The sequence below is a fragment of the Otolemur garnettii genome, unplaced genomic scaffold, assembly GCF_000181295.1.
Source record: "Otolemur garnettii isolate 467f Iridium unplaced genomic scaffold, OtoGar3 scaffold00035, whole genome shotgun sequence".
Classification (NCBI taxonomy): domain Eukaryota; kingdom Metazoa; phylum Chordata; class Mammalia; order Primates; family Galagidae; genus Otolemur; species Otolemur garnettii.
The window spans coordinates 7,071,323-7,095,587 of NW_003852430.1; the positions used below are offsets into that span (position 1 = coordinate 7,071,323).

The 24,265-nt window shown below is 34.1% G+C and overlaps 1 protein-coding gene across 2 annotated transcripts in view; it reads right to left on the bottom strand.

Annotated features, from left to right (window-relative positions):
• Positions 1–24,265, bottom strand: part of KHDRBS2 (KH RNA binding domain containing, signal transduction associated 2) — a 540,650-nt gene that overhangs the window by 432,104 nt on the left and 84,281 nt on the right. For both annotated transcript variants that reach the window (XM_003789670.1, XM_023513145.1), the window contains exon 2: positions 12,410–12,537. In XM_003789670.1, the coding sequence (XP_003789718.1) occupies positions 12,410–12,537 (128 nt within the window). The remainder of the gene's footprint in view (positions 1–12,409; positions 12,538–24,265) is intronic.

The window sequence follows — 24,265 nt, forward strand, 5'->3', positions numbered from 1 at the left end:
TACGTAACATAAAATTTGCCATTTTAAATAGTGTGTATGTGTGTGTATGTATAGGTGTATATATTTTTATATTTATTTTTTTTTTTTTTTTTTTAAGAGACAGATTTTGCTATATTGCCCACGTAGACTCGAACTCCTAGTTTCAAACAGTTCCCCCAAGTAGCTTCCTGTGTGGCTGGGTCTCAGACAGCTTGTGCTTTTGTGACCAGCCCATTTTATCTACTTTTTCATGCACCATTCAGTGCCTTCAATACATACACAGTGTCTTGCAATTTTCACCACTGCCCATTTCCAGAACTTCTTCATCATTCCCAACAGAAACTCTGCACCACTTAAACAATAATTTCCCACTATTTCTTTTCTGTGGCTCCTTGCAACCTCTGTTTTTAGTTTCTGTCTCTATGAATTTGCCTGTCACAGTAACCTCATAGAAATGGAATCCTATAATATTTGTTCTTTTGGTCTGGCTTATTTTATTTTGCATAATATGCCCAATGTTCATCCGCACTGTGGAATTCAGCAGAATCTCATTGCTTTTTAAGGCTGAATAATCTTCCATTGTACATACAGCAGAACCTCTGTAACCTGACCAGTCAAGGCACTGTAACAAACTGGTCAAAATATAGAGGTGGTCAACATAGGGAACTAAGCCTACTCTACTGCTCTGTACATGTGGGGCATGTCTGGCCTATGAAAAGTAGGTCAACTTAAGGAGGTGGATAATGTAGGGAGATAGTCAACTATGGAGGTTCTATTGTATTTGTGACATTTTATTTATACGTGTTGAGGATGTATATGTATTTGTAACTGTTGAGGATATATGGAGTATTTACCCTTCTCAACTATTATGAATAATGCTGCTATGAACACTGGGGGTCAACATTTGGTAATATTTTAGAGTTTTACACTGAAATTTATAGTAGAGATTGTTCTAGAGTTTTATTGATATTTTTATGAAATCCTTCGAAATATATACATTTTTTATAAAATTGTTAACAAAATGGTATAAATCTCCACATACTTTACAAATGTGTTTTTACAATGGCTTACATTAGAGAAAGAAAATAAAAGTCCTTCCCCTTTTTACATGAATCTAAATGTTTTTCAAAAAGGTGGTTACTCTTATGTCCTCAATAGAAGAAATAATAATCCTTTATCTAGATGTTTCAGGGAAAAATTTTATTATTATTTTTAGGGAAAGTTTGTTCCTCTGCTAATCTCATACTATTTGAATTTACATAAAAACCACTTGCTCCCCTGTGTTCAAGAAATCTGTCAAAGTTAATAATAAAATGGGAATCCATTTAATTGGTAATGTAATGTCTGTTGATGTTAATGTGATCTGTCTTTCTTTTCTGGTCTCTTTTTTTTTTTTATTAAATCATAGCTGTGTACATTGATGCAATCATGGGGTACAATGTACTGGTTTTATATACAATTTAAAATGTTTTCATCAAATTTGTTAACATAGCCTTCATGGCATTTTCTTAGTTATTGTGTTAAGACATTTATATTCGACACCTAGTAAATTTCACATGTACACTTGTAAGATACACCCTAGGTGTGGTCCCACCAATTACTCTCCCTCCACCCATCCTCCCCCCTTCCCTCCCCTCCCTCTCCCCTTTCCCCTTCTTCTTGGGCTATAATTGGGTTATAGCTTTCACAAGAAAGCATAAATTGGTTTCATAGTAAGATTGAGTACATTGGATACTTTTTCTTCTATCTTTTCTGGTCTCTTAAAGATTTGTCTACTTAAAAAGCCACTCCTACTTACTATAACAGCAAAAGAAATAACACAAAGGCCATATGTCTTGTGACAAGTGTAGAGAAAATTTTGAAGGATTACTGCTGTAAACAAATGAACTAAAAATAAGAAAGAATGACAAGGTGGTAGAGAAGGATACGAGAGGATATGAAATTTTTGCCACTCTCATTGGACCCTAACATAAGAGTACAGGTTTGGAGACATTTCGAAAGGCACTTGCATTTTGATATGCTTTGAAATTAGTTTTCTGTTTTCCAGTTAAGAGTGAATCTGAAAATAAAAAGCAATCCTCCTAACAAAGTTGAAAACTATCAGCATGAGGTCTGAGCTCCGAGCAAAAGGCAGTTGGGGTAGAATGCAAACAACTGGTTGAAGAATGTTGAAAATCCCGTAGACGTAGAAAAGAAGGAGAGTTTGGTAGATTTCAGAAAACTCAAGGACATACTTTGCAAGGATGTTCTGAGTTCATAAAAGTTATGTTGAGAATCGAAGTGCACACAATTCAGAATTGGGTATGCATGAGGCAATGTAAGTTAGCGACAGAGAAACTAAAAACATTCAAAATAGGAAAAATCATATTTGAAGCACATAGTATGGACCTTAATTGAAGGAAAGGATCAGAACTGGACATAATATTAATTCCATTGCAAATACTTAAATTTTGCTAGAACACAGGGCTATGTCACATGGCATTCTGCTGGAAAGAATAAAATCTACAGCATTTGGAATGTTATTCCCTCATGTAAAAAATGTGACTCTGGGTGTCCTATCACTTTCTCAATTGGGATTTCAGTTCACTAACAAGGGACTAGAAATCTGATATGAATAAAACTGAAATCACATAACCCATCAAATCCACCCTTCTATTGACTTTGGAAAACCAAGATCAATGCTGTGCAGTGGTCTCTGACTGCTTAAGACAAACAGGTTTAAGTTATAACCTACACAGTAGCTCCTGAAAGACCATGTGGCTTATAAAAATACTTTTTTTCATCGTAAGAGGTTATGATTGGCTTTTGGTCATAGTTTCCACATTCAGGAACCATTCTCAAATGATCAGATAATTACTGAAACATTAGAAATAACATGCATCACGGATTGGGATTCCAGTACTTTGTCTCTTGAAGTATAAGAAGCAAACACAATCTCTGGGGGAAGACCTGGTAGGACTCAATCACAGGTGAGACTACTTTGTATTCACAACCAGGTACAGAAGGCAGCATTGCTCTCTGGGAGAGAGAAGGATGAGAAATACAGAGCAGGTAAGATGGTTTTGTAACTTTAATTTTATGCATTAATCTACATAAGAAATTGATCTGAAAACCAGCACAGGGGAAGGTGACTGCATTTGATCTTAAAAAAGGCCAGATTTGGGGCAGATTTATACTCCTGGCAATATATTACTTTATAAAGTTGGCAGTAATTCAAGTTGAGAAATACAGTTGGCCTTGGGGCAAATTTAATTGAAGAAAAGGTCCGATGCATTTCAGTGGATTCTGAAAACACATCAAAAAGGTATTCTTAAAAGGCATTGAGAGGATGAATTGCTCAGGTGAACAAATAGGTACAGTAGTAAACAAGTAGATGCCCTCCTGCAAGCGAGGTAGTACTTTTCCAGTCTCTAAGACTGTCTCTTTGTATAAGGAATATGTTGTGATAGGAATTCCTTTCGTATGTCCAACAGCAACAAAACGTAACACAGCTTCTGCCACTTACACATATCTTAGTTTCAAGACCCTAGAAGACACTTGTCTCTCACAGCTCAAGAGAATATGGCATTCTTATCATCCAACTAAGGGTGAAAATTGTCTTCACTGACACCCAATTGATACCCCAAGCTATGGTATTTAAAAATTATTTTCTATATGTAATAGCTTGGCATGTCACCACTGAAGCATAATGTAATTTTGGAGACATTTCAAACTGCACCTGAACTCAACGTACCTAGATCCAGCTCAATATATATATATCCAGGACCAAGTCTGCATGTGCACAGGCAGTAACAATGAACTACAACCATGGCTTAATTGAGAGAGACATTCAGATGACTCTGACGATAATATACTTAACAGTTAGAGATGTTAATATTTGAAAAATGGTGTGCTAGACTATGAAATACATATATATGGATTTGTAAAGAACGAGCTAATGTTAAAGATAATGCATGGTTCTTTTCTACATTAAATCTCTTAGGAAAATAGAGAAACATGTTGACCCACATTATCTCTTTAGAGGCTTAACTATCAAGAAATAATTACTCTGATTCTGAAATATTTGAATATACAAACAATAAATGGGCTTCTATTTCTCTATTAATCTTTTTAAGAATAAATTTCACTGTGTTCATTTAGGGTACAAAACATGACATTATGGGATGCAAATAAAAAGTAAAAAATTACAATCCTGAAGCAAATGAACATATCCAACCACCTGACATAGTGACCTATTTTTTGTTTGTGTTTGCAAGAGCAGCCAAAATACACTCATTTTGCATGAATCTCCAATACATCTCTATTAATCTTATTAAAACATAAAAACAAATAGGGAGAGTTGTTCATTAAAATAATTTAATGATAGGGCATGTTTTCCTCCAAATTAAATCATTAAACATAAAACATGGGAGCCAGATGAATCATTCTTAAAGTGCTTGAACAGCATTCTTACAGCTTCTATAATTTAAAATCTTAAACTTTAAATTCCTTGTAGTATTCAACTAAGTCAGCAAATTAACTTGAAGTTGGAAACTAATTGAAACAAAATCTATCCCAAAAAGGTCATGTAGTAAAGTTGTGATAAGGTCAGTTCTCCAAGAATTCCCATAGTTATTTATTGCCCTTTGTTTGAGAGGACTGTGTCATCACCACATTAATTACTGCTTCAAACAGACAGCAGGTATCAAGGGGAAAGATGGTTCTGAGAGAATGTTGTAGAAAGCAGGTCTTTCCTAGTGAGTCCCCTTAAGGTATAAAATCACTTTTTATTATAAAAGATTAAACTTTGAATCCATAAACACTGTTGAACTCTGTTAAACAGTATCACACCACATGATGTATTTTATAGCTCATCACTGTACATCAAATACATACCAGGTTTTGGAATAACATATTTATTCTATCTCATCAATATTTTTCTAAGAAGAGGGCAATATACACTCAGCAGGATAGAATCACAGTTTTTAAGTAAAACATTGTTTGGCTTCAAAATCTTATATAAGTTCATAAATTATGATTTATTTTCAAAAGATTATAATTTTATTGTAGTATAAAAAAAAAACTAAGTAGATCAACATTGATAGGTATTCTGGTCTGTTTCCCAGAATTCCACTCTATTTTATAAAAGGGGCTCTAAAGTTCTCTTATGTGTGGTAATCAGATGAAATGAAAAGTTTTTGTTTTTGTTTTTGTTTTTGTTTTTGAGACAGAGCCTCAAGCTGTCCCCCTGGGTAGAGTGCTGTGGCATCACACCTCACAGCAACCTCCAGCTCCTGGGCTCAAGCAAGTCTCCTGCCTCCGCCTCCCAAGTAGCTGACGCCCGCCACAACACCCCACTATTTTTGTGCAGCCATCATTGTTGTTTGGTGGGCAGGGCTGGATTCGAACCTGCCACCTTAGATGTACATGGCTGGCGCCTAAGCCCTTTGAGCCACAGGTCTTTTAAAAATTAAGAAATTTGGGAGGCTATTCATCAATTAAATAAATGGCAAATTTTCTCAAACATGAATTATTATATGAGATTATTCCATACAACTGCTATGTCAATCATTATGAGCTATCTTTTTACAACTTCTGAATTTTACATGAAAAATACCAATATGAGTGTAGGGAAAACACTTGAAGGAATCGGCCTGGGTGAATATTTTATGAGGAGGACCCCCCCACCCCCGGGCAATTGAAGCAACATCAAAAATACACTACTGGGACCTGATCAAACCAAAAAGCTTCTGCACAGCCAAGAACACAGTAAGTAAAGCACGCAGACAGCCCTCAGAATGGGAGAAGATATTTGCAGGTTATGTCTCTGACAAAGGATTAATAACCAGAATCCACAGAGAACTCAAATGTATTAGCAAGAAAGGATCAAGTGATCCCATCTCATGGTGGGCAAGGGACTTGAAGAGAAACTTCTCTGAAGAAGACAGGCACATGGCCTACAGACATATGAAAAAATGCTTATCAACCTTAATCATCAGAGAAATGCATATCAAAACTACTTTGAGATGTCATCTAACTCCAGTAAGATTAGCCCACATCACAAAATCCCAAAACCAGAGATGCTGGCATGGATGTGGAGAAAAGGGAACACTTCTACACTGCTGGTGGGAATGCAAACTAATACATTCCTTTTGAAAGATGTTTGGAGAACACTTAGAGAACTAAAAATAGACCTGCCATTTGATCCTATAATTTCTCTACTAGGTATATATCCAGAAGACCAAAAATCACACTACAACAAAGATATTTATATCAGAATGTTTACTGCAGCCCAATTTATAATTGCTAAGTCATAGAAGAAGCCCAAGTGCCCATTGACCCACGAATGGATCAATAAATTGTGCTATATGTACACCATGGAATATTATGCCTCCTTCATGTTTACATGGATGGAGCTGGAACATATTCTTCTTAGCAAAGTATCTCAAGAATGGAAGAAAAAGTATCCAGTGTACTCAGCCCTACTATGAAACTAATTTATACCTTTCATAGGAAAGCTATAACCCAATTATAGCCCAAGAATATGGGGAAAGGGGAAAAAGAGGGAAAAGGAGGAGTGAGGATGGGTAGTGGGAAGGTGATTGGTGGGACCACATCTATGGTGCATCTTATAAGGGTACATGTGAATCTTTCTAAATGTAGAATATAAATGTCTTAATACAATAACTAAGAAAATGCCATGAAGGTTATGTTAACCAGTTTGGTGAAAATATTTCAAATTGTATATAAAACCAGCACACTGTACCCCTTGACTGCATTAATGTACACAGCTATGATTTAATAAAGGAAAGAAAAATACAAATTTGTGAACATGATCAGTCCTGTTAAAAATGTAATGAATTACAAAAAAGTAAGAATCTAAAGCAACAACTACACAAAAGTTCTCCATCTGTGCAGGGGTGTCTAATCTGTGCCAAAAGGGCCACTTGCAGAGTCTATGAGGACTGTTTTGCTTATCTGTGACATAACTACCATAAAAAACATGTGCAAGCCTTTTCTTTTGCTCATCAGCTTTCTTTAGTGTTTGTGTGTTTAATGTAGGTCCCAACACAACTTTTTTCAAACGTAAGGCAGAAAAGAGAAAAGATTGGTCTTTAGTTAAGATATGACCTGGAGCAATTCATAATCATCCAGTTAAATCCTCTGTAAATCAGTTTTATATGTAATTTCTAAGAGTAGTCCCAGGCTGAGTATTCTTTGATCTAAAAAAATTCTAAGTGCTACAATAATTTTCTAGTGATCCATGGCTTACTGCAATAAGAACAGTAGTTTTTGTTGTTTGAACATATCCTCACAAGTTGTGAAACAAAACCTCACACAAACATTTGATACCACGGACTCATTATTACAAGTGAATTTTACATCTTCCATTTTTTATCCACATTAGTTTTTTTATTCAGATTGATTAAATGCCTTCATCAATTCTCTCAACCTCTGCTAGTTTGAGAAAATTTTTATCTCTACTTCATAATTTAAGGATAACTATGCACGATATTGTATTCTTGGATGACAGGTTTTGGTTTTTCTTTTAGCATAGTGAAAATGTTGGATCCCCTCCTGTGCTGTTGGGGTGCTGTTGAGAAGATTGTTGCAGGATTAACCGCAGCTACTTCCTATGCTATTTGCTTCTTTTCCTACATGCTTCTTTTGGAATCCTCTCTTGGTCCTTCATCTCTGAGAGTTTGATTATTAGATACTTTAGGGGAATCATAAGAGGGATAGAATGTGTTCTGTTTTCTCTAACCTACATATACTTAGTTATTTACATCTTTCTCAAGCTTTGGAGTATTTTCTGTTACTATATCTTTGCATAAGCTTCTTACCCCTTGCTCTCACTCAATTCCTTCTTGAGCATCAGTGAGTCTTAGATTTAGTCTTTAGAGTTCATTTTTTTAATAAACCTTATTGTCTGCAATCTTTATTGCTTTTCATTCTTACTTTGTTTTTCTTCTCTAACTGTATTTTCAGATAGCTTGTATTTGAGCAAGCTGCAGTTTTGAATTCTTGTTCAGAGAGCTTACATATTGCCACCTTGTTCATGTTAGTCACTGGTTCCTTACTAAGTCCATTTCAGGTCATAGTTCTCTATTTATTGCTGTTTCTCATGGATATATCTATATCTCTACATGGACAAACTCAAAATATTCTAATTCTGTTATTGTGGTGTACAATTCACTCACAGTTCTAGTATGCAGCCCAGTAGACATCTATCAAAAACAAATATAACCAGTATAGTAATATGTTAAGAGATAAATAATAAAAATTGGGTAAATTTAGATAAATAAAAGTGAAAATGGGGGGCATGGGAGCAAAGTGCTATTTTTTTCTTTGTTTCCATTGTTTCTCTGTGGTCTACCACAAGCTATAGTCTCTTTGAAAAACTTGTTATATCTATAACATGTTTTTTGTAAGCTGCTGGGTAATAACAACACAAAAACACATAACAGATTCACTCATAGTAAACAACAACAAATTTAAAACATACTACTAGAGAAAATAATTTAACCACAAAGGAAGAGAAATAAAAAAAAAAAAAAATGAAGACAAGAAAACAAAGACTTGGCTGGTGGCTGGGCACTAGCACCCGGGGAGGCCAACGCAGGTGGATTGCTAGAACTCAAGGGTTCTAGACAAGCCTGAGCAAAAGAAAGACCCCTGTCTCTAATCAAATAGAAAAACTGAGGCAAGAGGATTGCTCAAGCCCAAGAGTTGGAGGTTTCTATGAGCTATGATGTCATGGCACTCTACTCAGGGGGACTGCTTGAAACTTTGCCTCAAAAAAATAAAAAAAGAAAGAAAAGAAAAGAAAGAGTTAAAATCAACCAGAAAATAAGCAGCAAAATGCAAGCAATTCTGTATCTACTTACCATTCATAACAGTGAACGTACATGAACTTAATTCTTTAATTACGGAGCCTAATGGATAAAGAGAGAAGATCCAGGCTGGGCACAGTGGTTCACGTGTGTAATCCCAGCAATTGGGAGGCAGAGGTGGGTAGATTGCCTGAGCTCACAGGTTTAAGACCAGCCCGAGCAAGAGAGAGACCCCGCCTCTAAAAACAGCTGATTGTTATGGAGGGCACATGTAATCCCAGCTACTCAGGAGGCTGAGGCAAGAGAATCATATGAGTCCAAGAGATGGAGGTTGCTGTGAGCTATGACACCATATCACTCTACCAGGCATGACAATGTGAAATTGCCTTAAAAAAAAAAAAACAACTATATGCTACCTACAAGTTACTTCACCTACAAAGACATACAGAAACTGAAAGTAAAGAAGTGGAAAAAGATATCCCATATAATTACAAATCAAAAAAGTACAGGAACAGCTAAATTTAACATCAGAGAAAATGGACTATAAATAAAAAATTATAAAAAAGAGAAAGGTTAGTATATAGTGACCTTATCTAGGGTCATTCCAGAAAAATGATATAAAAATTACAATTATCTATGCACCCAGCACCAGAACTCCCAAGTACATAAACATCAACAGATGATAGAGCGACTGTAGTACAATGATAATAGGGGACTTTTAATGCCTCAGGCTCAGTAACAGATGCAATGATATTTCAACATCAATAAATCAATAAGCCTTATACATCACATCAACAGAACTCAGAGCAATAACCATATGATCATTTTAGTAAATACAAAAATAATCTGAAAATATTCAATATCCATTTATGATAAAAACTCCCATCAAACTGAATATAGAAGGATCATCCCTAAAACTAACAAAGGTCATATGTGACAATCCCATACTAATACTGTACTGAACAGGGAAAAATCAAAGGCCTTTCCCCTAAAATCTGAACAAGGCAAAGATGCCCACTTCCATCACTTTTATTCAACATAATATTGGAATGAACAGAAAGGCAACAGAAAGTACAAAAGGGAAAGAAATGAAGGGCGTCTAAATTAGAAAGGAAGAAATCAAATTAGACTTGTTTGCAGACAGTATGATCCGTTACTTACAAAATGTAAAGATTCCACCAAAAACTGTTAGAAATGATAAGTGAATTCAGTAAAGTTGCAGGATACAAAATTTGACATACAAAAATCAGTAGCCTTTATGTACTTCAACTATGAGTAATTTGAAAAAGAAATCAAGAAATCAATCCTTATGACAGTCACAAAAATATAACATACTTGAAAATTATTTTAATCTAGGAAGCAAAAAAAAAAACTATACAAGGAAAACTGCAAAATGCTGCTGAAAGAAATGAAGAGGACAAAAATAAAAAAAGGAAAGATATTCTATGCTGATGGTGAGAAATTACTGATACTGTCAAAATGACATACTAACAAAGCGATTATCATATTCAATGACATCTATATCAAAATACCAAAGAAAGATATTCTTCAAAGAAATAGAAAAAAAAATACAAAAATGTATATAGAACCACAAAAGATTCTGAGCAAAAATGATAAAGCTGGAAGCATCACATTACCTGACTTAATTTACTATGAACCTATGGTAACCGCCTCAGTATGGCATTGACATAAAAACAGACACACAGATCATTGAAAGTGAATATAAAACCCAGATATAAACCCACAGATTTATAACCAACTTCTTCAACAAAGGCACCAAGAATATACAATGGGGGAAAGACAGACTATTCGATAAATAGTACTGGGAAAACTGGATAAACTAGACACAGAAAAACAAAACTGGACATCTCCAGTATCTCTCACTATAAACAAAAGTCAAATCAAAATAGATTAAAGACTTAACTGTAAGACCTGAAAATATGAAACAACTAGAAGAAAAAACTTTGAGGAAATGCTGAAGAACATAGTTTGCAATAATCTAGACTATTTCAAAATAGCTAGAGGAAATAATTCAAATGGTTCTAGCATAAAGAAAAACATTTAATGTGCCAAATATTTCATATCCCAAGCATACTGTTTTTATAATGGAAAATAATACATTAAATCATCCCAAATACCCTCAAACTATGTACATCTATTTATTATACATCAATAAAATAAATTTAAATAATTGACACCATAGAATCTGACATCACCATGCCATTCCGAATAAAATACAGATTCTAGTAATACTTAGTTTAGAACCACTCAAACTAGAAATTGAAGAGTCACCAGGACATTAAATGTCTTCCGTGCCTGGTCAGAGACAACTAGAACTGCATTTCATAGGAAGCAGATACTGAGTCTGTCATTAGCTCTCCCGTATCCAGAGAATAGACAAGTACTAATCTGAGAAATAGTATCAATCTATCTCATATTTAAATTTATGATTTAAGGAAATAATCTTTGATTTAAGACTATAACTGGCTAATTAATCAAGTTCCATAAAAAGGACACATTTTTGTTAATATTTGAACCACATTTCTCCAAGATCTTTCTACCATATTTCACTACTATATACAATTTTCATGTACATGTTTATGACCTCTCAATTTCAATATTGGCAATACCATAAAGTAAATCAAATAATGTCTATTTCAAAAACATGTATGATGTACCTATTAAAAATGTTCCTTTATTGCTACAGAGTATGTTTAACTCCAAAGAATACAAAAAAAAAAAAAGAAAATGACATGCCCAGAAAACCTCATCTGAAAATCTGCTGGGTTGTAACAACTTTATCCCTGTTTTACATAATTAGAAGCAGAACATTGTAGTTAATTATATTTACTAGGATTTATCACATTGGAAGACAATTGGTAAACTAGAGCATTTATTTCTGTAATCTTTATTATTAAGATAATTATATGGTCCTTGCTTCAGTTTCACTATTTAGAAAGCAAATTATCAGCCTGAATGTTTTGAGTTTCCATTTTAGCTTCTTTCATTTATTTGGAAAAAGAAGAAAAACTCTTTTACCCATAGAAATTTCTGAATATAATTGATGAAACCATGCCACTGAATGCTATATTTTATAACCAATGACCTACTAGGAAAAAAGTAAAGAAAGATATTACACTAAGAATATAATTATTTTTATAAATATCTTGACTGTACCACACTAGAGGTTATAATCCAAGAATCTAATAAACACCACGTTGCTTTCCTAGTTAGAATAATTCTCTGCTGTTTGGCCAATGTTATATATTTAGTATAATTAATTCTACCCCCCCATAAGAATATACATTTGAACATGAACCAAAACATCCAGTGGGTGTGCATGTTGAGACACATTTAATTCATTTATCTGTTAAATAAATGACTAAAATATTTTATTATGTTTCCCACATTCAGAGAAGAAAAATGCTGTAGCTGTTTTTTGGAAATATCCCTATCATCATACTTTCAAAGAATTTTTCTGTCTTATGTCAGTATCATGAGTTTGTGTATACTTACACAATGAGGCTCTGAACAGTGACTTTATAAAAGGCAGAGAATAAGTCTTATTTACATCATTTGTTCTTAATTCTATGAGAACAAAGTATAAATTATAGTACCTTTGGGTATTGTTTGACAGGAATTAATACTCTTTCTGAGAGCTTTATGTTTTTGTTGCTGATGACATCGAGATATTTTTTTTCTTCATCTTCCTTTTTTCCATCAGAACCTTGAAATTTTTCAATTTCTGGAAAAAAAAAACACAAGGAAAAAATAAGCGAAATGAAAAGAACAGTCAACATAAACATACTGACTGTTAATATTACTCCTCTTTTCAAAAAGGATCTTAAAGAATCTCGATAAAAGGCCTGAAACAGCATTTTTCTGACAGCTGTGGGACTGCTGCTACTATATACAAATCAGATGACTTCTGTCAACTAAAATTAAAAAGTGATCATTGAAGATGTGACTGCATTTTATGCCGTATATATGATAATTCAATTATTTTTATTATCTTCAAACAAAATATAAGGAAAAAATACGTCTTTGACTATTTAAAATATCTAAGCAAACATAACTTTCCCAGGAGCAATGACTTGCACAAAATATCCTATCAGGTTATATGTTTTATTTTTATTCAGAATTATGTTTTAGGAAATAAAAATAATTAAAAATTTGAATAATCCAGTTATCTAAAATAAATGTAAGAAGAAACTACATAGTATTTTATATTCTAACCAAATTTGAAAGCAATTTAAAGGGGATCACGGTAAAGTTATATAAAATATTAAAGCTATTAATGCTATCATTCAGTATCATCAATATAAAATTATTTTTCTAGATGCTTGAGAGGAACGACAGTAAAATCTCTATAGCTGATCACTTCTTAAATTGATCTAATTTTCGTAGACTGGACGTGAGCCGCACTAGCGTAGGCCTAGCTCCTTATGCTCACCATCTCCCTATGTTGATCACTTTGTTACAGTCCCTTGGGTGATCAACTTACAGGGATCTACCATATTAGATTTGATCTATTGGAATATAAACAAAATGTATATTTTGCGCCTAGATACACTATGCATCCATTCCTTCATTTTTAAATTAATTTATTCCATAAACATTTTTAAACCTCTACTACTATGGATACTGGCGACACAATAGAAAACAGTCTCTGCTTTTATGGCATTTACATTATAATGCAGAAAATGAATAATGATAAAAGGAATGTATGTGCACATACATATTTAATGGGTGGAAGCACAGAATAAATTCAATATAGCTATTCATATAAAGGAAGCTAGAGTCAAGGGGTGGGACTATTATTTTAATTTGTAGGGTGATATTTCAGCAAGCCCTGAATTGTGAGAAAGAGTAAACCATGAGAAAATCAGGAAGCAGAATTTAACAGAGTGATGTAACAAATTTCACTTGCCTTGGGAACAGTAAGAAGCAAGAAAGCCTATGTGGAGGAAGAACCAAATTTAGAGAAAAAGCTTGGTGGGCGGTTATGGGACAGATCATGTAGGAAGATTGGGGGCTAAACAACATTTTCTGTTTTTTATTGTGAATATAATGGGGAGCTATTGGACTGCTCTGGGGGTGGGGAGAAAGGCAGCCATGATTCTTATCTGTAACGATTTTATACAATATACAAAATCAGCCACAGGCAAAGGCAAGCAAACAAAAAAACCCAATTATGTTTCTGTGGTTGAGAAATGACGTGGAGTAGGACTAACAAGTGGCAATGAAATGTTAGGAGAATGTACAGTTCCAACCAACGTCACTTCGCAGAATTCACTATGGAAACCGAATGTTCAGAAGATTATTATAAATTCATTTTGCTCACGGTTTCATGTCTATTGAACAGTTAATATGACCATACAATCATCTGTAAATAGTGGGTTTTTTCTTGCTCTAGGTCAATTGCAGTTTACTATAGTTGTTTTTTTTGTTTTTTTTTTTTTTTTGTTATGGATAGAACAAAAGCATTTTGTTTCAGTTTCAGTTATTTTGAAGTAGATAAAAGTTGATGATAGTCATCAAGTTTGAAAATTTTTCATGCCAATTAATTTATATTGCAACTTAAAACAATTATTTTTAAAAGGTCTGTTTACTTTGAAAGATAAGAGGAATACTATATTGTATGTAATAGTTTTGTTTTCTGTTGTTGCATTTTTAAATAACATCTCCAAAAATGATTTCACACAGCTTCTAGAAAAATCTCTCCAACAGGCTCAGCACCTGTGGCTCAAGTGGCTAAGGCGCCAGCCACATACACCTAAGGTGGCAGGTTTGAACCTAGCCTGGGCCCACCAAACAACAAGGATGGCTGCAACTCCCCCCCCCCCAAAAAAAATAGCCAGGCGTTGTGGTGGGCGCCTGTGATCCTAGATACTTGGGAGGCAGAGGTAGGAGATTCGCTTGAGCCCAGGGGTTGGAGGTTGCTGTGAGCTGTGATGCCACAGCACTCTACCCAGGAAGACAGTTTGAGGCTCTGTCTCAAAAAAAAAAAATCTCTCCAACATTCTGGGCAGTAAAATTTTAGCATACTATTTAACGGGGCTGTATGGCATCTAAAACAATCTTTCTGAAGTAATGTTACATTGTTTACTAGGTAGCATCTGGGTAAAAGATAGACTGCATTGTTTGTACAGACTCATTTATAAACATGTTATCAGTTATATGGTATAATTTCTCTATGGATAAATATCTTAAAATGAACTGAATTGTTTGAAAAGACATATAAGCCTATAATTTCTACCTGGCGCGATAGTCTCATATTCTTACGTTCCCACTCCTAAGTACTAAGCCACTTTAACTGACCAGCACTCTTTATTTCAAACTTTCAATTCCTCAGATCATTACAATAACCAGAGCTATGACAGCTACAAAGAAAAAATATTCATTATGTCATGATACTAACTAAGAACTTTGGATCACTGGCCAATGGGTATAGATGGGTTTGCTGAGGCACTTGCAATGTGGGACACTGAAGATGACCCAATTCCCAATCTGTTACATGTATAGCTTCTCCCTTGTTATTTGTTATGAAAGGAAATTGAACTTGTCCACCATTATTTGCTCTCCACAAAACTCCTACCTTGGACTTTTTCAGATATTTACAATTCAACCAACATAGGATTAATTCTAATAACTTTCTCATCATGAAATGGAGCTAACTGAAAATAACATTTCCATTGTTCTTTCTGGTTATTTCTATAATTTTTGTTTGAAATTTTTGTTATTTCTTTTGCCCTCCTGACACTTTGAGGGCATTATCTTGTCTTCCCTGACATATCTACATGACTAACAGCTCAGTAGTTGTATTTGTCAAATCCATAGTCACACAATGGTATACTATATGCCAAACTTGCCTAATTATAAAGCTAACAAAAACCAATGTATAAGCACCTTTCCCATTTAAATTTTCATTTTAAAATATATCTCATTTATTCAATAATTAAGGTACATGGAAATTAATCTTTGTGGAACATTTAAACAATATAGGTACAATAAAAATTCACAGATATCCATAACATGATCACCAAAACAAAAACTGAATGGTATTGTTGTAAAGGCATTGAGTCATTTTTCTACACTTGTTTATATGTTATCTAATTAAATTTGGTTATCATATTATTAGGAAAACATATTCAATATGTTAGGGAAGGTTTATCTTTCCTTGAAAAAGTATTCAAACTACAGAGATTTTGGTATTTTCTGGTTTCCCATTACTAGTTATGTGTTAATGCATATTTTCATTCAAGAATTTATTTTAGTATTCAGTGACTATATTTGAAGTGGCTATCAGCATAGTATTAGAATTATGCAGAAATTACAAAAGTGCCAGTTTTTGGTAATGTCTACATTTATCTTATACCATTTCAACCACTGATTTAAGTCAGATGGAGGTTATCATAAGGAGATAGTGGTATTTTGAATAAAATTTTTAGTTCTCCTGTTGCCTAGGCCCTTATACACTTTTCTTGATTGTATTTTCTCTTGATTGATTTTATAATTTAAAATTTTTTCAGTTCCATACTTAATTCATTTGTACATTTTTGTAGATAAAAATATTGAATGCTATGAATGTTCCTTAGAAAACTTCTTTAGCTATGTCTGTAGATTCTAGTTAGTTTTCTTTGTAGAATTTCTGGAATTTTAATTTGTTATTACCAAAACATTGTTTAGCAGCATTTTAAAGCAATGCTATCTGCCACCTTCCAATCGGCGGGTGGCTGCGGTTTGGGGAGTCGGCGTATGAAAGGGGAAGACAAATAAGACAAGACAGACACATTGGGAAAGGGACTGAGCCGAAGTTCTTTATTGTAATAGGTAGGGGTTTATATAGGTTTAGTTAGTGGGGGAACGATGGGTACTTCTAGATTTGGTTATGTATGTAGTCCTGGTTTGTGATAGGCTAGTATTGTGAGGATGAAGTAGGAAGAAGGTGGAGAGTGAGATGAGTAAATTTTTTTGGAATGTGTGCACGTGTTAAATCGCCTCTGGTCTTTTGTATAGTTTCTCTTAATCAGCAAGGTTGTTAGGCGCCTCAGTGTTAAACTGTCTCTGGTCTTTTGTATTGTTTTTTTTAATTAGCAAGTTTGTTAGGCGCATCCTTCTAAGATGTACTTTTACTTGAATGTGCTGTAATATAGTTGTTAATCCTTACAGCTATCTCCTTATTTTGATAATAATTTTTTTTATTTGGATTGTCTATATTCTTTCTATATTTTGGAATTCAAAGGAAGGTATTTTAGTAGTTGGATTTTTAACATAATTTATGGGTGTTTCATAAAACAGGTATGTATCCTCTGCTGTTGGAGTTAAGAGTTAGATATAGATCAATGAGGTCTTTTTTCCTTCTTACTGGAGGAATTTCAGTTCATAATCTATGTACATATAGAGTGGAATTTTTGTTCATTAAGTTATGTATAAACTTTAACAAAATTGATTAAACTCTACTATTCTTCTCTACAAAATATATAAGGCACATTCCCACAAACAGAGTATGAATTGCTTCTTTTATCCTTTCTTCCAGTGGCTTAGTTTTTTAAAATTTTCCTCATTCCTTTATAGAAACTAATGAAACACCTAGGATTACAAAAGGAAAATAAAAAGAATCTAAACACAAAAAATAGCCTCACAATCCAAGTGACAAAGAATATATAGGAACTTTATAATAAAAATGTTGTTTTTCAAAACTCTAGAAATAGTAGGAACACAGCTAGGCTTCATGTGGGTCAGCAATTGTAGGAAAATTTTAAAAGAAAATTTTGATAGTCCCAACAACCCTAGGATACAAAAATGTCAGGCAAGTACTTATACTCATGATTGCTCAAAGTATAAGTCTCAAAAGGTGATTAAAAAAATACATAAGCCAAGATAAAACTATAAAACTTTTAATTTATAAACAATATTGAAGTAGACCATAGTGTTCACCTAACAATGTGAGAAAAGAGCTCCATGTACTGAGGTAGCCCAAGCACTCTAGTATATCTCAAAAAAAAAAAGAGAAACACACATACAAATTTCATTTTATAAATATGAAGGTTTCCCCTGATGGTTTCGAAAAACTGCTTCAAGAAAAATTCCGATGAAGCATGAAATAAGAAAACAACCCCAGGTAAGCAGTCTATTCCCACAGAGTAAGCACAGGCACAACTTTCTCATTTAACCATAGCAAGAGACATGGATTGTGTGGAACCCCATACAAGTGTACTCTATAAGAAAACAAAAAACAAGAAGGGGGGGATGAACTAATTGTAAAATTGGCAGAAAATAAAAGCCAAAGAAAAACATATTATAACAAAGCAAAAAGTGCTAACACTTAATATTTAAAAATGACCAAAAAGAGTGGAAATGTTAAAGATATGAAAGACCAGAAATAGATAAAACTTCTTGAAGAAGTCATTAAATTACAGGAGAATATAAAAAGGGCCATCAGAGCTCAGGAATAAAGTATAAAAATTTATAAGTAAAGCAGGACAAAAGAACAGAAATAGAAAAGATTTAACAATGTGATAAAATCTGAAATAAATTATGGAATGAGAAGTTTTGAGAGATAATGATGGAGAAGACAGGCAAAAAAGCCCAAAGGTCTATACTACTCCAGGTATAGAGGATACAAAATAAAGCAGTAGATTAAAGAAACACTAAAAAGTGTAACTCAAGAAAATGTCTTATGGAAGGACTATATGCCAATGAGGCATGAAGTTAGGAATATGATGAGCTCAGCTCTGTTATTTAAGGGAAACTGAGGAAGGAGAAGAAGGAAAAGGAGGAGGAGAGGGAGGAGCAAACAGTAAGATTAGACGCACTAGACTAGAAGTAATTACAAAGGAATAACTAGAGTTCCAGACAATGGGTAACACCATGCTCTACAATAGAGCTCGGCTTAGACCTTAGTTTCATCTGTTATTTGCTGCTTAACCCAATGTAGGCTTGTCTTAATGCCATATCTGGAAATTAGGAATGAAACCTTGGTAGTGTGTGAAGATTAAATGAGATACTACAAATAAGGTACTTAGAAAAGTGCCACAGGAAAAGAGCATTATTGTTGTTTCTATTTTCATTACTATTATATTAATCCTAAAACAAGCTTGTGAAAGTTGAAACAGAGTCATAAAAAAAAAATTTCTCTGAAGAGGGAACCAGGTTCTGTAAGTTCCTTTCAAAATAAAATTCTCACAACCAATTTGGTGTAGAAGGAACTTACCTCAACACTAAAAGGCCACATATGGAACATTATGAAAAAGAACATTAGAATCAATAGTAAAACACTGAAAGCTTTTCTTCTAAAATAGAACAAAGTATATATGTCCACTTTTACCATTTCTATTCAACAAACTACTAAAGTCCTAGTAGAGCAATTAGGCAAGAAAAAATAAAGGCATCCAAATCATTAAAAAGAAGTAAAACTGTCTCTGTAGTTCACATAATCTTATATATAGAAAACACTAAAGACCCCACACAAATGCTATTAGAACTAGTAGTGAATTTAAGATCAGTGATATTTATAGACACTGACAACCAACTATCTTAAAATAAATTAAGGAAAAAGCTTACTTATAACAGTATCTAAAAGAACAAAACATTTAGGAATAAACTTAACCAAGCTGGTAAAGATTTATACATTGATAACTGTAAAATACTGATGAAAGAAATCAAAGATAAAAATAAATGAACATTCCATGTTCATGGATTAGAAGAATTAATATTTCTAAGATGTCCATACTAGCCAAGTAAATTATAGATTTAATGTACTCCCTATCAAAATCTCAATGGCTATTTTTTAAAGAAATAGAAAAAAACTCAGAGACTTATATAGAACAATAAAATAACTTTAAATTTAGTGGTACTCAACCTTCCTAATGCTGCAACCCTTTAATACATTTCCTGTGGGTTGCAACCCACAGGCTGAGAACTGCAGATTTAAATAGCCAAAGCGAACCTGAGAAAGAATAAAACTGAATGGATTACTCTTCCTGACTATAAAATATAAAGTTACAGTAATCAAAACAGTATTATATTGGCATAAAAACAGATATATGGAGTAACGGAACAAAATAGAAAGACCAGGGATAAATATATGCATACAAGGTCAACTGATATTCAACAAGAGGGCCAAAAATACACAATAGGGAAAGTCTCTTCAATAAACGCTTCTGGGAAAACTGGATATCCACATGCAAAAAGAAAGGAAGGGAGAAAAAGATGGAGGAAAAAAGGAAGGAATTGGAAACTTTTCTCATACCACACACAAAATTTAACCAAAACTGATCCTGAAACCATAAAATTCCTAGAAGAAAACACAGGGCAAATGCTTCTTGATATTGGCATCGGTGACGATTTCTTAATAAGATGCCCAAATAACACACAACAAGATAAAAAATAGACAAGTGGAATTATAAAAAAATGAAAAAGTTTCTGCACAGCAAAAGAAAGAAACAACAAAATTAAAAAGTAACCTACACAACGGGAGAAAATATTTTCAAACTACATATCTGATAAGAGATTAATCTCCAACTACAACTCAATAGAAACTAATGAAAAAAATCAATTTAGAAAATGGGCAAACAGCCTGAATAGATATTTCTCCAGCATTGACATGCAAATGCACCACAGGTATAGAAGAAATGTGCTCAACATCACTAATCATCAGACATGCACATCAAAACAAGGAGATAACACCTCAAACCTGTTGGAGTGGCTATTATCAAAAAAAAAACCAAAAACAAAAATAAAAAGCATTGGTAGAAACACGGAGGAAAGGGAACCCTAGTGCACGATTGGTGGGAATGTAAACAGGTGTATTTCTATGAAAAACAGGATGAAGGTTCCTCAAAAATTAAAAGTGAAACTACCATATGATGCAACTATTATAGTCTGAATGTTTGTGTTTCCTCAAAATTCATATTTTGAAATCCAGACCCTCCAGGTGATGATGTTAGGAGGTTAGGCCTTTCAGAGGTGATTACTTCATGGGGGTAGAGCCTTCATGAGTAATGCTGTTATTCTTCTAAAAGAATAACAGTGAACCCAGTTAGATGGTGAAGACACAGCTAGAAGGTGAGGGTACAGTCAGAAGGCACCAACAGTGAAGCAGAAAGTGTCTCATCCAGGCATTGAGTTTGCCAGCACCGTGACACCAGTGAACCCAGTTAGTTGGTGAGGACACAGCTAGAAGGTGAGGGTACAGCCAGAAATCACCAACAGTGAAGCAGAAAGTGCCTCATCCAGGCATTGAGTTTGCCAGCACCAGGACATTGGACTTCCCAGTCTCTAGAGATATGAGAAATAAATATCTGCTATTTATAAGTGAAGGGAGTTCATTCATCCTTTCCACCTGTGAAAACATAAGATTTTGTCATATGAATTAGGAAATAGCCCCTTATCAGATACTGAATCTAATGGAACCTTGATCTTGGACTCCCTATCCTCTAGAACTGTAAGAAGTACATGTTTTTTGTTTATAATCCACTATGTGTCTCAATAGCCAAAGCAATCCTGAGCAAAAAGAACAAAGCTGGAGGCACCACATTACCTGACTTCAAAATATATTATGAGGTTGCAGTAACCAACCAAGTCAATGACAACCAAGTGGCATTGACTTACACTGGGGAAATGATACCCTCTTCAATAGCTGGTGCTAGAAATATTAGATAGTCACATGCCGAAGAATGAAACTGGACCCCTACCTGTCATCACATACAAAAATCAACTCAGAATTGATTAAAGACTTAATATAAAACCCAAACCTACGACAATACTAGAAGAAAATCTAGGGACTACTCCCCGGCCATAGTCTAGGCTGAGAATTTGTGACTAAGGTCTTAAAAGCAGAGGCAAAAAAAAAACAAAAGAAATAAGACAAAGAGACTGAAACTGAAAAGCTTCTGCACAGCAAAAAAGTAATCTACAGATTGAAGAGAAAACCTCCTGAATGGGACAAAATGTTTTCAAATTATTCATCTGACAGGGAACTAATGCTCAGATCATACAGGAACTCAAATAAGTGAACAGGAACAAAACCCAAATAATCTTAAATAGTGGGCCAAGAGCATGAATAGGCATTAAAAGAAAACATACAAACAGCAACATACATACAAATGCTCAACATCACTAATCATCAGAGAAATGTAAATTAAAACCACAGTGGGATATCATCTTACCTCAATCAGAAAAGCTATTATGAACATGACCAAAAAACAGACACTGATGAAAATCGGACGAAAAGTGAACTTTTAAACACTTTCAGAGGGAATGCAAACTAGTATAGCCACTATGCAAAGCAGTGTGGAAAATTCTCAAAAAACTAAAAATAGAATCGCTATTTGATCGGGCAATCCTCCTAGCAGGAGTCTCTCTGAAGGAATCAATACATCAAAGGGACACTTACACTGGTGAGTTTACTGCAGTACTATTCACAGTAGCAAAGAGATGCAACCAACCTAAATGTCCATCAATGGATGGATGGATAAATAAAATGTGGCTTAAGCACATAATGTAATACTATTCAGCCACAGAGAAAGAATAAAGTCAGGTGATTTCCAGAAACACAGATGAAGCTGGAGGTCATTACCATAAGTGAAATAAGCCAGGAACAAAAAGACAAAAATACTGTATGTTCTCACATATGTGTAGGAGCTGGACAGTGTGGATGTGTGGAGGTAGAGAGTAGAAAAATAGGTACCAGAGACTTGGATGGGTGAGTATGGTAAGTTGGGCGGATGAAGAGACATGGGCTAGAGGGTGCAGAAATACGTTAAGTAGAGGGAATAGATCAATGTTTGATACCAGATTAGTGTGACTACATGTAACAAAAAGGCATTGTACTCAAGTGATGAGTTCCTGAACTGATGCTTACACATTATGTAGGTGTAACGAAATTTCTCATACACCCCATAAATCTGCACTAATTAAAAAAACCAACATGACTTCATGATCTACATCTGTTACACTATCAAGTCAATTCGTGAAACAAATTACTCTTTCATTAATTCAATAAATATTACTCAGTGATAGCTGACACCTGATGTGTGCGGGATAAAATGGAGAAGGACAAACGGAAAAGTTAGGGAATGAGCAGGTAACAGCTTATGGGTAGAGGCTGAGGGGTCACAGTAAACAGATGTGTAATAAATCCTGCAGGTAAAACAACCGACCCTAACTATGTAGAAGAACTAAAGATGGAGTTAAAGAAACACAGAGCATGGGCCCTGGATAAACGGCGCTAGCAACAAGGTTAAATGCGAGTGTGTACATGTGTGTACGTATAGAACATTCATCCCATCACATTTTAAAATCCTGCAATACACTAATGCTTGTTTGTTTAATTTTATTTGTTTTAGTTATTTTTAATTAGCATTTCACCGTGGTAGCTATACCTCTGCTATGTTCCCTAATTAACTTAACCAAGAAATCACATAATGAATCTGCTTGCAACTATATACACATAGAAATATAATCTTCTTGGAGGTTTCAGATATATGAAACTCTTCGTGACTAATTTCTTTATGGAGGATAAAATACATGCTCTTCCAGGTATTTCTATTTATAAAATTAAAAATATTTGACAGCTCTCGTCAGTGTCCTTTGGAGACATAAATGCAAACTAAAAATACGTGCAAACTAGAAGATTCTAGTTCTAGGAAAATTATAAAGAATCAGGATACATTTAATTGTCAAGAAGATTTTTAAAATAATTTTCACTGCAATATTAAAGAAAATGTGTATGCCAGCTGTAATTATTGAACATATTTAAATGAAAAACATAGAATTAGTCTGGCAAGAAAATAAACTTTTGTCAATAAAATGATAATGACCTTTTAATATAACAAAAGGGAATGATGCTAGCAGTCAGTGTTTTTAAAGTTATGCTCATTTAAAACCAAAGGTCAGTAAGAGGTTGTAAAAAATCCTAAGTTTTATTTATGGCTGTTTTCAGAAAAAAAATTTAACTATAATACAAATCATGTTTAAATGCCCGATGTTTAGAATTCCCTTTTACAAATGGAACAAACAAATTATATTTACAAAATATAACTCAAGCAAAGGTTATCCTGCTCGCTCCACCCTAAAATAATACCGTTGTAGGTTCTATGTAAAAATGTTTTCTGCTCCAATGGCAACTATACTATAACTATTTGTCATAGTTCTAACATTAATAATAGAATTAAAAAATGATTTAACATAAATTTTACTCCATTGATACTTATATGGTATAAAATTTCCTATTTTGGTGTCAAAAAATGGGTGAAGAAACATCACTGGTACTTTGGCACACATATACGTAGATACACACATACAGTAGAATTTCCATAATTAACCACCTCCCAACATTGACCACCTCCCGAAGATGACCTAATTTTCATAGACCATACAGGCCCCACATGTACCTGTCAATAGGAGGCATAGTTCCTTATGTTGACCCCCTTCCTATGTTGACCAGTTTTTTACAGTTCCTTGGGTGG